The sequence below is a fragment of the Python bivittatus genome, unplaced genomic scaffold (genome assembly GCF_059951505.1).
Source record: "Python bivittatus isolate LINGU-HERP-01145 unplaced genomic scaffold, Pbiv_v1 ctg000340_np1212, whole genome shotgun sequence".
Taxonomy (NCBI): domain Eukaryota; kingdom Metazoa; phylum Chordata; class Lepidosauria; order Squamata; family Pythonidae; genus Python; species Python bivittatus.
In genome coordinates, this window is record NW_028277056.1 from 4,740,692 (window position 1) to 4,755,802 (window position 15,111).

Sequence of the window (15,111 nt, forward strand, 5' to 3'; positions counted from 1 at the left end):
TCCACCTTCTACTTTTGAGCAACATAGAAGCATCGAGTTGGCCACTAGAAGCCAAAGACTGGACTAAGATGAGCTTGGGCCTGCTAGTCTTACATTCTCAGTGCCCAAAACCTACCAGGGAATTATCCTGTGGATTTTCTGAACTGATCGTTGGCTGGCCAGTTGGGCTGGATGACTTGTGAGATCTCTTTCAGCTTTGTGGTTTGAAGAATCCTTGAAACAAATAGACAGGAGTGTCCACAGGGTGTGGTCCAGAAAATCAAGATGGCGAGCACAGCGATACGACTGACACTCCGCCCATTCTTTAGGTGCGTCGTGGCTGCCATCTTGACTTTTTGGACCAAGACTTGAAGACACCCCTGTAGACAATCAACCCCCCAGGCCTGTTACTTCATCCCCTCCGTTTTTGCCGCAACAGTAAAAGAGAAGTTGGAAACCAAGCCCAGGCAGGCAACCATCGACTTAAGTCAAATGGCCGTCCCGATCCAGATGACCCAGGAGAAGCAGCATTCTCCAGAAAGTCCATCGATTGCCGTGGTCGAGTCAGAGCTTGTTGCAGAATACATCACCACAGGTGAGTCCCTCCGCGAGACGGGCGCGCAAGAAGGCCCTCTGCAGGTTGTTTCCAAGTGGTCTGCCTGCAGGAAGGAAAGAATCAAACCCACTCACCTGGATCTACTTACCTGTCCCTTCTGCTCCCAGTATCTGAATTTGGACTGAATTTCAGAGATTTGGGACAGAGTGGAAGGAGTTCCAAAACAAAATTTTAAAAAGCTTGTGAAGCTCCCTTGCTGTGTAAGGGAAGATAGCTTATTTCTAGCTTTTGATCTGATGTCTGATCAAAAAGCTTTGAATAGCAGACTGACCATCAGGAGGAGTCTGGTAGCACCTTCATTAAAATAAACAAACAGTGCCGAAAATAATTTGGAGGTGTACCACAGATACAGTGGGGCAAAAAAGTATTTAGTCAGCCACCAACTGTGCAAGTTCTCCCACTTAAAAAGATGAGAGAGGCCTGTAATTTTCATCATAGCTATACCTCAACTATGAGAGACAAAATGGGGGGGAAAATCCAGAAAATCACATTGTCTGATTTTTAAAGAATTTATTTGCAAATCATGGTGGAAAATAAGTATTTGGTCAATATCAAAAGTTGGTCCATATCTCAATACTTTGTTATATATCCTTTGTTGGCAATGACAGAGGTCAAACGTTTTCTGTAAGTCTTCACAAGGTTTTCACACACTGTTGCTGGTATTTTGGCCCATTCCTCCATGCAGATCTCCTCTAGAGCAGTGATGTTTTGGGGCTGTCGCTGGGCAACACGGACTTTCAACTCCCTCCAAAGGTTTTCCATGGGGTTGAGATCTGGAGACTGGCTAGGCCACTCCAGGACCTTGAAATGCTTCTTACGAAGCCACTCCTTCATTGCCCGGGCGGTGTGTTTGGGATCATTGTCATGCTGAAAGACCCAGCCACGTTTCATCTTCAATGCCCTTGCTGATGGAAGGAGGTGTTCACTCAAAATCTCACGATACATGGCCCCATTCATTCTTTCCTTTACACGGATCAGTCGTCCTGGTCCCTTTGCAGAAAAACAGCCCCAAAGCATGACGTTTCCACCCCCATGCTTCACAGTAGGTATGGTGTTCTTTGGAGGCAACTCAGCATTCTCTCTCCTCCAAACACGACGAGTTGAGTTTAGACCAAAACCTTCTACTTTGGTTTCATCTGACCATATGTCCTTCTCCCAATCCTCTTCTGGATCATCCAAATGCTCTCTAGCAAACTTCAGACGGGCCCGGACATGTACTGGCTTAAGCAGGGGGACACGTCTGACACTGCAGGATTTGAGTCCCTGGCGGCGTAGTGTGTTACTGATGGTAGCCTTTGGTCCCAGCTCTCTGCAGGTCATTCACTAGGTCCCCCCGTGTGGTTCTGGGATTTTTGCTCACCGTTCTTGTGATCATTTTGACCCCACGGGGTGAGATCACAATGCAGTCACAATGCAGGAGATCCATGACCCAATCATCCAATTTATTTACTGTTTAACAGAGCAGTGAGGCTTAATCTGGCGCTTTACACAAAACATAGGTATCAATCTGAGAAGGATGGAAGAGCATAAATATCTGACACCAGCCCTCTGAGTAGAACTAATTGAAGCTCGAAGGTGTAGGTCTTTTTGCCTTTTGAAGTCCCTGCAGTTTTCTTGGCAATGTTTTTTTGGAAGTGGTTTGCCCTCGCCTCCTTCCCGGGCTTAAAGAGAGTGACTGGCCCAAAGTCACCCCGCTGGCTTCGTGCCTAAGGCAGGACTAGAACTCACAATCTCTGGGTTTCTAGCCTCATGCCTTAACCACGACACCAAACTGGCTCTCTGAAAGAGTAACTGGAAGACAGCAAAAATGAAAGGGTGCTTTTCTCCAGCATCAGGGTTCCAGTAAGAAACGAAAATCATGTATTAGGTATGTGCAAAACATGGTTGAGATCGTGCCAGTTTAGTAGTTTTCCACAAGTTATTGATCTGGAACACATGGTTCTGGATGACTCCGAATATTCTGTTTTGAGAATGGTTGGTTTTGCCCATACCTGTGCTGTGTATTTTACAGAACTTTCAGGGTTGAAGGCAACAGTTTGATTACAGAACTTCAGTTGGGCTGAACCATGAGAAGCTCACCTCTCTGCCTGTGGGGCCTGAGCCCCTGCAAGACTTGGTTGGTATCACCCAGCCAGCAGCTCCTCCATTTTTAAAATCTCATCCCTCCTGCATAAGGTCAAAGTTGTATTCCTTTCCTTCGTCTGTGAATCCCTTTGGAGAGTCCCAACCAAGGGATGGAAGTGAATGGCTGGATTTACCATACAGCAGCCAACTGATTCTGATTCTGGTTGGGAGTTGCAATGCTTTCCAACCCAGAAGGGCACTTGGTTTGGAAATAGTGGCCGCTGAGCCACACAGCTCGCTTCCTCTCTTAACTCTAACCCTTTTGTCAATCCACAGACTCTGGAAGGCTTCACTGTGTCCCTTCACATTCAGAAGAGTATCTTCAGAACCACATCGGTTAGACATTTTATTTTTATGGTACAGACAAGAGGGGCTGAGACAGGATGGGGGTGGCCCGGCCTGGCCTGGCCTGGCGTGACAAAAATGCTGATATTGGCCACTCTGGGAGGCAGACTCACTCGTGCATTGTCTGAAGGATCTCAGTGACAAAGTTCTCTGTTATTTCCATCAGTTGCTACTGTCAGTTGGGAGAACTTTATGATAGAGGGAACCAGAAAGTTGCAGTGATTTTTTGTCCCTCCATGCCAGGATGGGTGACATACAGCTCTCTGTTGTTTACTTGGGCCTCTGCTTAATTTCTTTTATGAGAGATAAGCTTAGAGCTCTAGCAAGAGTGCCTGCTGCAAATTTATAGCAAAGAAAAAACAGCAGAAAATAATTTAGTGGGGAAGCAAAAAACAGGTAGACCCATTCAACTTAATGCCCAGATCTCTTGAGCAATTTGTTACATCGAAGGCTGTGGGAATCATGCCATCGATTTTGGCACCCTGGACTGCTGCCCAGTTAATTGTAGTGCAGCTAAGTTTCTTCATATGTGAGGTGCCTATTGCTTTTGCAATTGGATTTCCATTGTGTACAACTGCAAGCTTTAGGCAGGATCCTGTTGGTGTGGTAAGACTTTGCTTGCAGAAAGAAACACCAGGAGAAGGTCTTTGCTGCTTCCAGCCCCTGACTCTATGCTCAGCATTCTGAGTTTTGGAGTACCTTCATAGCTATTCATCCAGGCAGATGACTCTATGGCAGTGTTTCTTTAAGACTGGCTGGGGAATTCTGGAAGTTGAAGTCCACACATCTTCAAGTGGCCAAGGTTGAGAAACACTGCTTTCTGGTGTTCTTGATGAGTGATCTCTGACCCTTCATGGTTCTCTTCTTCCAGTGAGCCACCGGTCACAGTCCCACCAGCCATCCTCTCAGCCCCAGCGGACCCTGCTTCAGCATGTGGCCCAGTCCCAGACGGCGACACAGACCTCAGTCGTGGTGAAATCCATCCCCACCTCCTCTGCTGGTGCCATCACCCACATCATGCAGCAGGTTGGCTGCACTCCATTGTGGGGGGGTGGGCTCTCCAGCGTTGCACAGGATCTGGGGCAGTACCGTGTGGGGTTCTCCGTGAAATTGAAAGGCAGTTGATGGTCAGGGAAGGCATGGATGTCCAGCTTATTTTTGGCATCGGTTTGACCATAGACCACCTTCTCTGAGCTCTATACTTGGGGTTGGGGAGTGGGGGAATGTCTTGAGGGCTTAATGTACCAGTAAGAAAAACGCATAAAAAGATTTTTTTTGGTACTAACCCTACTCTGATATCTCTTGCTTTACTTCTACAGGCAATCCTTGCTTAATGACCACAGTAGGGACTGTAAAATTGTTCATTAAGCAGGGCAGTCATTAAGCAAGTCACCACATGACCAGACCCAGTTTTAAGACCATTTTTACAGTGGTCATTAAACAAATCATGTGGTGGTTAAGCAAATCCAGCTTCCCTAATGGATGTTTTTTTGCTGGAATTCACTTAACGACCATGTGATTTGCATAACAACCATGGTAAAAATAGGTCGCAAATCATGATCACATGACTGGGGGTGATGTGATGGTTTGCAATGGTTGTAAGTGTGAGTATAGGTTATAAAGCACTTTTTCCAAGGCCATCATAACTTTTAACTCTCATTAAATGAGTAGTTGTTAAGCGAGGACTACCTGTAGAACACAGGTGGGCAAACATCTCTGAGCAGGTCTTTCTTTTCACAAATGCTTTGGACCTTTTGGGGGGCTTCCAGGCCAACTTGAAAAATCCTTTGTATGGAATTTGAAAGGGTTCCCTTAGCAGTTTGGGTACTGACTGGGTTTCCCCAGCCCAGCATCCGCCAGAACAGATGAACTCAGCTTCTTTAGGGCTCTGAGAAGCCTGGGGTAGAAACACCGTACTCTGTGCATCCTCTGCAAATGCATTTTTTCCTCCATTCTTTCTTGCCCGAGATCAAGTCAGGATCAGGAGAACACAGACTGCTGAAATAACTCTTGTGATTAAAGTGGAAACAATCTGTTTTCGTTCAAGCCAGTGAATTGTTAATGCCTTGGATCATTTCCGGTCTTGAAACCTTCTTTAGATAGATCTCCTCCATGCATGAGGTTGGGGGCAAGGGACTTCCCCCCAGACTCTTGGTTACACCCATCTGTTATCCCCACCAGTGAGGTAGTCGGGCGTGCTTGCTAAGGTTGAAGGGGGTGGTAGTTGAGCCCATCCTGAGGACCCCAGCTGAGTCAGGCTGGTCCAAACGCTGCCTTTGACGGGCACCTTCTCTCCTCTGTCTTCCAGGCCCTGAGCAGTCACACGGCCTTCACCAAACATAGCGAGCAGCTGGGCACCGAGGAGGGGGAAGTGGAAGACACGCTGGACCCCCAGACGGGGCTCTTCTACAGGTCCGCCTTGACGCAGGTGCAGAAGCAGCAGAAGCTGAGCCAACCCCAACTGGAGCAAACTCAGCTGCAAGTCAAGACCTTGCAGTGCTTCCAAGCCAAGCAGAAACAGACTATCCACCTGCAAACCGAGCAGCTCGCCGCCAAGATGCCCCAGATGCCCCAGCTCTCCATCCGACACCAGAAACTAGCCCCTCTCCAGCAAGACACTGCTCCCACCAAGCTGGACCCCCAGCAGGCCAGCGCCCCCTCCGTCACCCGCGAGAGGCAGCTGCCCACCTTGGTCGCCCAGCCCCAGCAGACTGTGGTTCAGGTGCTGGCGGTCAAAACCACGCAGCAGCTGCCCAAACTTCAGCAGGCCCCCACGGCACAGAAAATCTACGTCCAGCCCCAGAGCCAGCTGCAGCTCCCTGCCGCTCCCGAGAAGCAGCCCACAAGCCAGGTGAGACACGTGAGGGGGCAGGGGGAAGGGGTGCCAGCTGTGTCCACCCCAGGACCCGCTCTGGGGCCCTGCCTCAGCCTGTTTGGAAGCCGGCAAGGGCGGAGTGAAGGAGGCCAAGGCTGCCTTGCGTTGCCCAGCAGCTCCTGTTCTCCAAGGCTCTTCCTTCTGCTGGGGGTGCTCAAAACGCTGGCATCTTCTTATGGGGTTCGTAAACGGGGTGGCGTATGCTGTCAGTGTGCTTTTGCTGTTGCAAACAGGATCCACTTCCTTTTGGAAGATGGTTGGAATGCCCACGTGGTTACCCCCTGTCTGAAAAGGGGTCACAGGAGCCCCATGCCCGGGAGAGATTCCGGGGGCGGGCAGCATTTATTTATGTATTTAACCACCTATCTCACGCGAGTGCATCTTCTATTTTTGTCTTCTTTTAAGGCAGGGGTGGGCCTGGAGCTAAACTTCCTTGCTTATAATTTTTGGGATTGCCAAAATCGCCATCATGACCCAAAGCTGGTGGAATTAAGATTTACTGGAAGAAACCAGGATGTGACTGGGTGCTGCTTTCTTTAAAACTGAATGAAACCCATCTTTTGGCCTTCCAGTTTCCAAATTTGGGTGGGAAATTGCACCTCCATTCTTCAGTGGCTTCCCCCACACTTCAGCAGCCCACCTCCAGGGCAGATTAGGGGCTCTGAAAAATGTGAAGTGTCTTTTTTTTGGTGCTAAATCCAGAGGCTGGTGACCCACTGGATTTCCACACCTTTTTCACTGGATTTCGGTACTATGGAGTCACATACAAGTGAGATGGGTTGAAATCAACCCTCGGAAACTACCCAGAGATGCACACGTTACCTTGACAACAATACAGAAGTATTTTTTGGCACTGCTGTGTTCCTGGGGGTCTCCCATCCAAGTGTTACTGATTCTACTTAGCTTTTTCAGGATCAGCCAAGATTGACTAGGCGCTACCATCTGCTGTAGCTCCAGAGCATCGAGGGAAACGAAGACGTTGCCCAACTGCCCTTGCTGGATAAGCTTGTAGCTCAGTCTGGTGCAGAAGACGATGCCACCCTTTCCCTTTCATTTCCAAGAGCTGCATTTCAATCTAGGATGATTCCTCCCTCCCCCTGTACTTCACCCCAGTTGAGGTTTAAGCTTTAAGGTGAAAAAGGAGGGGAGGGCAGAGCCAGCTGGCAGGACAGTTGCATGGGGGAAGAGGCTGAGCTGTGAGTGACTAATGAGGACCAACCTCACCCCCTGCCCAGAGCAGCCACTTAATGACACCAACAAAGATGGCCCATTCTCCAGGCCTCCAGGCCCCAGCTGATCTTCCAGCGCATGTTGCTCTGGGAGGGTCCTTGCCGCAAAGCCCAGTGGGTCAGCAACGGGGTCTGCGTGCACAGCTTCCCTGGGAGCATCTCACAGTGAACCCTCCTAGGGCAGCAGCCGGATGGTGTTTCCATGGGGAGGCAGAGGGTCTCGAGCCACGCCTGTTCAGGGACAGATGAAGATCAGGGTCTGCACATATCCTAGCCTGCCTTTCTTGTAGGCAATCAGTCAGGACACACACCTTTGTGGTTGCCAGCACATGACGGTGCAAGAAGGGGAAAAATATAGATGAAATCAACGTTTGAAGAAAAGCAGGAATTTTCGAAAGATCTTCCAATGTGGCCAGATTTTGGCATTGAATGCTAAGGTCTCACAGCTATGGATGATCTTGAGGGTTTGGGCCATCTTTGTAGTGTGTCGATGTGTGTATATATATGCAGGGGTGTTGTGGCATTTGCTGTCAATTGTGCTGATAAAATATGTCCTACAAATAGGCCAGGTCTGTACCATATACTTGTATGGGCCAGTTCCAGATCTAGGGGCTGCATTCAAATATAAATATATATATATATATATATAGAGAGAGAGAGAGAGAGAGAGAGAGAGAGAAAGAAAGAAAGAAAAAGAAAGAAAGAAAGAAAGAAAGGAAAGAAAGAAAGAAAGAAAGAAAGAAAGAAAGAAAGAAAGAAAGAAAGAAAGAAAGAAAGAAAGAAAGAAAGAAAGAGCAAGCAAGCAAGCAAGCTTGGTTAGCATATTTGTAGCGTAGCAAGTTGTACAAACCAAGCTTGTTTGCCTTGTTTTCATTTCAGTGCTGCATACCTGTAAAATGGGTTCATTCATTAACTGTGTTACATATATGGTAACCAGCACAACAGTGGGTTAATCCAGCAACTCCCTGCCCTTTTCATAGATGAATCTCTGCAAATACCATTGCATGGATTGATTTCCAGTCTCCCTCCCTTATAAAGTTACTGATTTCCATCCCCCAAAATACTTTTTTTAAATTTCTATGGGAAGTAAAGACAAACATCCGTGGCAATGTAAGGATCTGCACTGTACGTCTTCCTTTGTAGTTTACATTACCCTTGGCTTAGCAATTCTCATTCCCAAAAGCCCTCTCATTTTGGGGGGTGGAGGGTGGGGCGGGGTCCAACCTGGATGGAAAGAAGGCAACTGAATTGGGGGAAAATTCAGTCACCACGCACACTTCCCAAAGAGCCAGTTTGGTCTAGTGTTGGAGGCCCCAGGCTAGAAAACAGGAAGCGGTGAGTTCTAGTCCTGCCTTAGGCACGAAAGCCGGCTGGGTGACTTTGGGCCCGTCCCTCGCTCTCAGCCTAATTCACCTCACAGGGTTGTTGTTGTGGGGAAAACAGGAGGAGGAAGGAGTATGAGGTATGTTCACTGCCTTGAATTATTTGTAAAAATAATAAAGGGATAAAAAATCTTTTTAAAAAGCCTTTTTCCTCCAGCCCTGTTGAACTTTGATGTAATAAATGTAATAAATATAAATCAATCAACCTGGACAGAGAGTTATGGCCGGGCGATGCTAAATCCCAAAGGAACATGAGCCTTCTCGACGTGATTACCAAACTGGCACTCCTCCGTCTGGGAAAGCTACCTTGGCAACTTTATTAGGAGTCCCCATTTGGGCTGCTGCAGCTTCTGTCTGAAAACTGCTGTGTTTCTGACCCTCTCGTATCCCTGACGGCAGTACCGGTGTGTATGAAGCCTGGCATAACAGCAGAGATGTGATTTTAGCCACGCCGACTAGTTAATCCACCTGTAACATCCGCACCCCCTCTTTGATTTTCAGGTGCACCAGCCCATAATAACCCAAGGATCTTCTGTGACAAAGATCACTTTTGAAGGGCATCAGCCCCCCACGGTGTCCAAGGTAGCGCCGCCCCTCCCGCCCCTGTTTCCTGGCCAGGTGGCTGCAAAGACGGCGGTGGCGGACATTTTGAAGATGTCCATGATGGAAGCCCAGATTGAGCCCAGCGGTGACCGGGTAGGAGCGGATTCTGCACACAAGGCTTCCCCCTCTGCCAACCCTCCCGGCGAGGCAGAGTCACCCCCCACCTCTGTGCTGAAGACAGCCCCGGGAGGGGCGCCTGCGGCAGGGACAGCGTCCGCGTTGCAGCAGGCGAAAGGCTTGGACTCGAATTTGAGCCCTCCTGGCGTGGGGCTGCCTCCGCAGGAGAGGAAGACGAACCCCCCAGTTCCCCCCACAGCCAGCCAGTTTATCCGCATTCAGAACGTGGCGCCCCCCAAAGCCGAGGAGCTGGCTGCAGAGATCCTAATTCAGGTAAGACAGCAGCACGGTGGTCTTTTTCTCCTACCTCCTCTCTGTCTCTTCTGGAAGAAGGAGCAAAACCTTTCCCCCCTTTTTTGGAATCACTTAGAGCAGTGTTCCTCAGCCTTGGCAACTTGAAGATGTGCGGACTTCAACTCCCAGAATTCCCCAGCCAGCCTTGCTGGCTGGGGAATTCTGGGAGTTGAAGTCCACACATCTTCAAGTTGCCAAGGTTGAGGAACACTGCCTTAGGTTCAGTTTTTTCAAGGCTTCTTGGGAGCCTTGCAAGCTTGATAAGCAGTCCCCCTGTTAAAAAAGCTAGATGCAAACCAAGAGAATTGGTGTTTGGGATGTGCGAGATGTTGGTTTGTAGCTTTGGCCACATAGGATGACAGGGAAGAGTTTGGATACTGCAAAAGAGTAGCGTTACCTTCAGAAATAGCTTGATTTCACCGATCATTGGGGAAAGGTGGTGTCTTCAATCGGAAATCTGTTAAATCTAAATTCACATAGTTTATGTAAATGTAGGTACTTTGCATAATGGTGTAATCCGTGTCATTGCACCCGTTATCCAGACCAATTTACCAAACAACAGACATTTCCGTTATTTCGGGGCAAAACCACATTTCATCCCAGGCATCTCACGCTGATGGATTAGGAAGCCATGAAAGGCTGTGGTTTCTCGCTCCAGGAGGAGAGATCATGGCTTTGGGGCAGGAAGGGATGGGGGGAAAAGATGATTTACACTAGCAAACAAGGACACAGGGAACAGTTCACGGTCCATTAGTGCCATCGTGATCCATGTCTCTTGGAAGTAGGGAATCAAGTTGCAGCAGTTGATATCCCAGAAAGCAGAATATCCCAGAAAGCTGATAGTTGGCTCCCCAAAGAGCTAAGTTAGTACTTGGAGAGGAGACCACAGGGAAATCTAGGCTTGGAGGCTACACTAGGAAGTCAAAAAGCAAGCCACTGCAAGGCGTTTCTGTTCTGCTGCTAGGAAAACTTGTTAATTTTCAGTGGGTACCCTTGTGCTGTGAAATAGCCACCTCCAGGAGATGCGATTGGCCCCCTCCCTCCCTCCCCATTTTTAGCTTTCCACCAGTTATTAAAGCAATGATTTCAAGGCGCCTTTGGAAAAGAAAATAATGCCCCTGGGCTTTGTTGTGGAGTGAGTGTGTTCTACATTTTGCGTAGCAGTGTGATCTTTGTTATTGAACCATTTTAATTTTACACCACAGACCTTGTAGCACCATGTTCCATGTGACTCAGTTGTGAACCGCCAACAGCCTTCGGACTGTGGTGGGTGCAGATCCAGCAGATAAAACAACAATAGTCCTCAGGTGTCCAGTTCAACTTGGGACCTTCCTTTTCTCTCCTGGCCTCCTCACTTTGTTCCTCTTCCTGTTTTGTAATACTAAGCAGAGCTTCTATAGGCATCAAGGGCTTAAAACGTGGCTCCTCCACCAGGAGTTGGGCCAGGACATTCGTTTTGTACAATTTCTCTATTATTCTCTTTTTTATTGTTTTATGTTGCATGCCGTCCAGAGTTGGGATGGAGTCAGGAGCCTGTAAAGTTAATCCATAAATAAATATCTGACAAGATGCCCCAGAGGCGGGGGAGCTGTGATCTTTCGCAGATCACCCCACAGCACAAGGACAGAATCACAGTCTGAACCAGTGTTTCTCAACCTTGACCACTTGAAGATGTGTGGACTTCAACTCCCAGAATTCCCCAGCCAGCCCTGCTGGCTGGGGAATTCTGGAAGTTGAAGTCCACACATCTTCAAGTGGCCAAGGTTGAGAAACACTGGTCTGAACATACAGGAAGGCAGATCCTGATGGAAAGTATGGAAAACTTTCCCAAACATAAGAGCAGTTGGCCGTAGAATCAGCAGCCCAAAGAGAAGAGGTTTTCCTTCTAGATGTCTCTAGAGGTTGGATAGCTGTTTGTTGGGGATACCTTAAGGTAGATTCCTCCGATGAGCAATGGAGTGGATCCTCTGGTCTGAGGTGGCCTTTTCAACTCAAGGTCCTTCAGCCAAATGCCCCTAACATGCTTTGTCCCTCTTCCAGACAATCCCACAGTATTCGGTCGCCTGCCATTCCACCTCCAACGTGGTGGTGGAACCCAGTGGTCTCTTGGAGTTGAACAACTTCACCAGTCAACGCCTTGACGAGGAGGACACCGTCATGGAACAGGACATTGACAGCAGCAATGAGGATGGGACGGAGCCCAGCCCGATGCAGAGTTCGGAACAGACCTAGTGCATTTCGGATGCTTGGATGCACTTTAAGGCAACAGCCAGAGGTCCGGCTGTTGGTGTCCAAGAAGCTCTTCTGTTATTCATAAGAAGCACTTTGCCTATCCGAGGTCTTTGAACCCGCTGACGGCCGGCGTGTTAACGAGACAGTATTGGTGAGACGGGATCGCAAAATGGTTTTGACAGGAGAGGCCTCGTGACCGTTCTGGGGCAACCGTTCGACAGTAGAATGTATTTTCGTTGAAGGCGAGAACGCGAAAGACGTGCAGTGATTTTTCTTTTTTATTTTTTCCACTAAGGTATATTGAAGTTTCGTTTGCTGCAACATTCTGGATTCTCTCTTAAAATGTTGTGGTGTTTAAAAAAAAAACAACAGCACCCAAACTAATCCTCCCCAACCCCTCCCGAAGCCACAAACCGAAGTCTGAGTTTGCAGTTGGACGAATTTTCATCACAAAGAGATATTTGTGATTTTGTTTTAAAGACTAGCATGTCGAGTCTCTCAAAACTGATAGCAGAGAGCATTCAGACATGCTGCCTTATGCAGGGGGGAGAAAGGCGGGGAGACCGTTTCCCTACGCTGCGCCTCTTTTTCATTTCAAAGTAAATTTCAAGATATTGGCCTTTAAAACAAAACACGCTGTCCCAAAATTCTCAAAATTGTGGGTGCCACGCTGTGATGACGCTTCTCTTCCCCTGACTTCCCAGATTTTTTTTTTCTTTCTCTGACCCACAGATGAAACTATTTGCAGAGCCCCATCCTGAACCTGCTTCTATTTATCTAGGCCAAAAAGAAGAATGCTTCATTTTCCCACTCCTGGCCTGTGAAACAGAGCCAGGCAGCGTTCAATATCTTTTCCTATTTAAGCTGTGAAACGAGAATTGGTTTAACATGGAGGACATTGGACGTCTGAGGTAGAATTTGGGTGCAAGCATAAATATTCGGACTCAACTTTCATTCTTAAACGCAACTTTTTTAAGAAAGGAAAAACAACCACACTTTTCTTACGATTATGTGGGGACTTTAAAAATGTACTTTGCCCTTTTAATAGTTTTGTTTGACTGTATTTAAAGTGATCCTTCTTCAGTCTAATAGTTTTAGTTTGCACAGGAGATACATTGGGGGTTTGCCGTGGCTAAAAAGTCCAGATTAAAAAGATACAAGAAAAAACAACCTTAATAATGAAGACATGGCTTTTATACGTGTGCGTGCGCGTGCGTGTGTGTTTGTGTGTGAGTATGCGTATACCCACACAAAAACTGTACATAGGAAGTTTTTAACTTTTTTGTATAGATTTCATTATAAATAAGCATTTTACAATTTTTGAACTATCTTGTATATACAACCCTTCAGTTGAACTGCTGTTTGTGTTCGGTTCGGTTCTTGGATCTTTTTCGTTTCGTTTTGTTTTTCGGTGCTGAAGTACTACTTTGAGTAGGCGCTCTTCGAAAGCTCTAATACAATTTGTGTCAATATTTTTATATTGTGATTTTAGTGTTTTGTAATTAAACCACCAGTAGACAGAAAACGCCGCTGGCTGAAGTTTGAAACCCGGAAGTCTGTTTAAGTGTCGTGTCTCGGTTCTCGCTGCAGAGGGCACCCTCGGATGGGCTTCACCGTCCCTCGAGTGCCACGTCCTGTATAAAGCCTTGCAGACTTTTGTCCCTTTGCGTCCGCTGCAGTGATTTCTAGCCCGAGAGGTGACTCAGTGGCTCTTACAGGACAGATACCAAGGCAAGCCTCCTTGGGAGACCCAGAGGGGGCAGATGAGGTTATCGTGTCAAATAGAAGGGGCTGCATTGCCCCCTTAATAGAGTCACGATTTGGGGGGGGGGTTCCCCCTGGTTTGGGCAAGGGCTGAGAAAGTTTAGCACGTTTCTTTTTTCCTAAGGGTCATAAATCTGTTTTAAGGGCTCCCACTGCAGGCTGAGTGTATTTTAGCCGTTTCAGGGCCGGGGTGGGGGGGAAGCTCTGTGGCCCCGGCAGAGGCCAGGGGTGAGAATTATCCTTCTTGTGTTCGGCTCCAGCCAGGCTATAAAATTTGGAAGAAGGCAGTAATGAATGCTGCTGTACACGAGGGCCTGGAGACTCACGTGGAAGCCGCCCTCCCCACCATCCTCCGTACTGGATTCTTAGATAAGTTTGGAAGTTATGGAAGCATCTCAACTCCATTTGTTCTTATGCTGGCGCAGAGGGGTCCACGACACATGTTAAAAACAGGCAGGGCTTTAATTGCATGGCTGTGCCTGACATCTTGACTTTTTTGACCCCCCTGCTAGAGGGTGCTGTTCCAGAAAGAGAGGCTTGAGAATTCTCATTCAATGCCTTGATTCCCCAGGTCGAAGATTCAAGAACCTGCAGGCTGATAAGAGCTGAAGAACTTGCTCAGGTTTTTTTATATGTCTCATTTCTTTCCTCCTTTTTCTCCAGGAGCTCAAGCCAGCTTCCATGGGGTTTTCCCTTCTTTTATCCCCGCCACAACAACCCTGTGAGGTAGGTTGGCCTCTTAAGATTGCGGGAGGCCACAGGCCACAATGCAAAGTGGGTGGGGCTGATCCTGGTTTGGAGGCAGTTGGTGTTTTGAAGTATTTTTTCTGGTTCTCAAGCTGTATTAAGAGACTTACATGGCAGCTTTTGTGGGATTCTCCCTTGCAGAGGGAGTGGGAAATTATGCACCAGTTTTCAGGCCATAGAGCAGGGCTGTGAAAGCCACCTGCAGTCTATTCCTGAAAAACAGTTAAATAAAGAAATAATCTTTCCTGGATCAAATGGCTCTCATTGGCAGTGGCTCTCTCCAGCCCCTTTGTTTATCACGTGCTTCTTGCTGCACCCCAGAAAGCAAGGAAAATATGGGGGAAAAAAACAGCAATAGATCCATTACAAGAAATTGGTCAACTTGGTAAAAAAAAGGAAGATGAGGAGGAGCCAGCATAATTAATATTAGGGCTGATAAGGTAAGCATGAAGCTTCTTCCACCAAGAGATTTCCAGGATTATTACAAAATGCAGCGGGAATTGCAACCGTTAACCAAGTATTATCGAAGTTTGCATGAATAACAACCAGTTTGCATGACTGCCTCCTACTTGTACGGTCGATTCTTTGCAAAGAGTGGGTGGACAGACAATCCAGTTTGTCCCCAGTTGCAACCTTTTCCCCAGAAAATGTTTGAGGAACTCCAGCCAAAGAATATTAATCCACCCTTGCAAAAGCTGACGTGGGGCGATGCGTAGAGATACGGATGGAGTGTTGTCACGAACAGCAGCTGTTGGCTGTAAAAAAAAAAAGTTACAAATTGCCAAAAGAGGACAAAACAGCTGG

The 15,111-nt window shown here is 47.6% G+C and overlaps 1 protein-coding gene across 9 annotated transcripts in view; it reads left to right on the top strand.

Annotated features, from left to right (window-relative positions):
• The window catches only part of EMSY (EMSY transcriptional repressor, BRCA2 interacting), a 43,100-nt gene extending 29,430 nt beyond the window's left edge, over positions 1–13,670 (top strand). For 4 of the 9 annotated variants that reach the window (XM_088140461.1, XM_088140460.1, XM_088140464.1 and 1 more), the window contains exons 17-22: positions 419–574; positions 2,996–3,055; positions 3,936–4,090; positions 5,373–5,915; positions 9,052–9,543; positions 11,605–13,668. In XM_088140461.1, coding sequence (XP_087996587.1) covers positions 419–574; positions 2,996–3,055; positions 3,936–4,090; positions 5,373–5,915; positions 9,052–9,543; positions 11,605–11,796 — 1,598 coding nt within the window. In that variant the 3' untranslated portion in view covers positions 11,797–13,668. Of the gene's footprint in view, positions 1–418; positions 575–2,995; positions 3,056–3,935; positions 4,091–5,372; positions 5,916–9,051; positions 9,544–11,604 lie in introns of all 9 variants that reach the window. The other 5 variants (XM_088140466.1, XM_088140463.1, XM_088140467.1 and 2 more) reach the window with 2 other exon arrangements.
• The last annotated feature ends 1,441 nt before the right edge of the window (positions 13,671–15,111 follow it).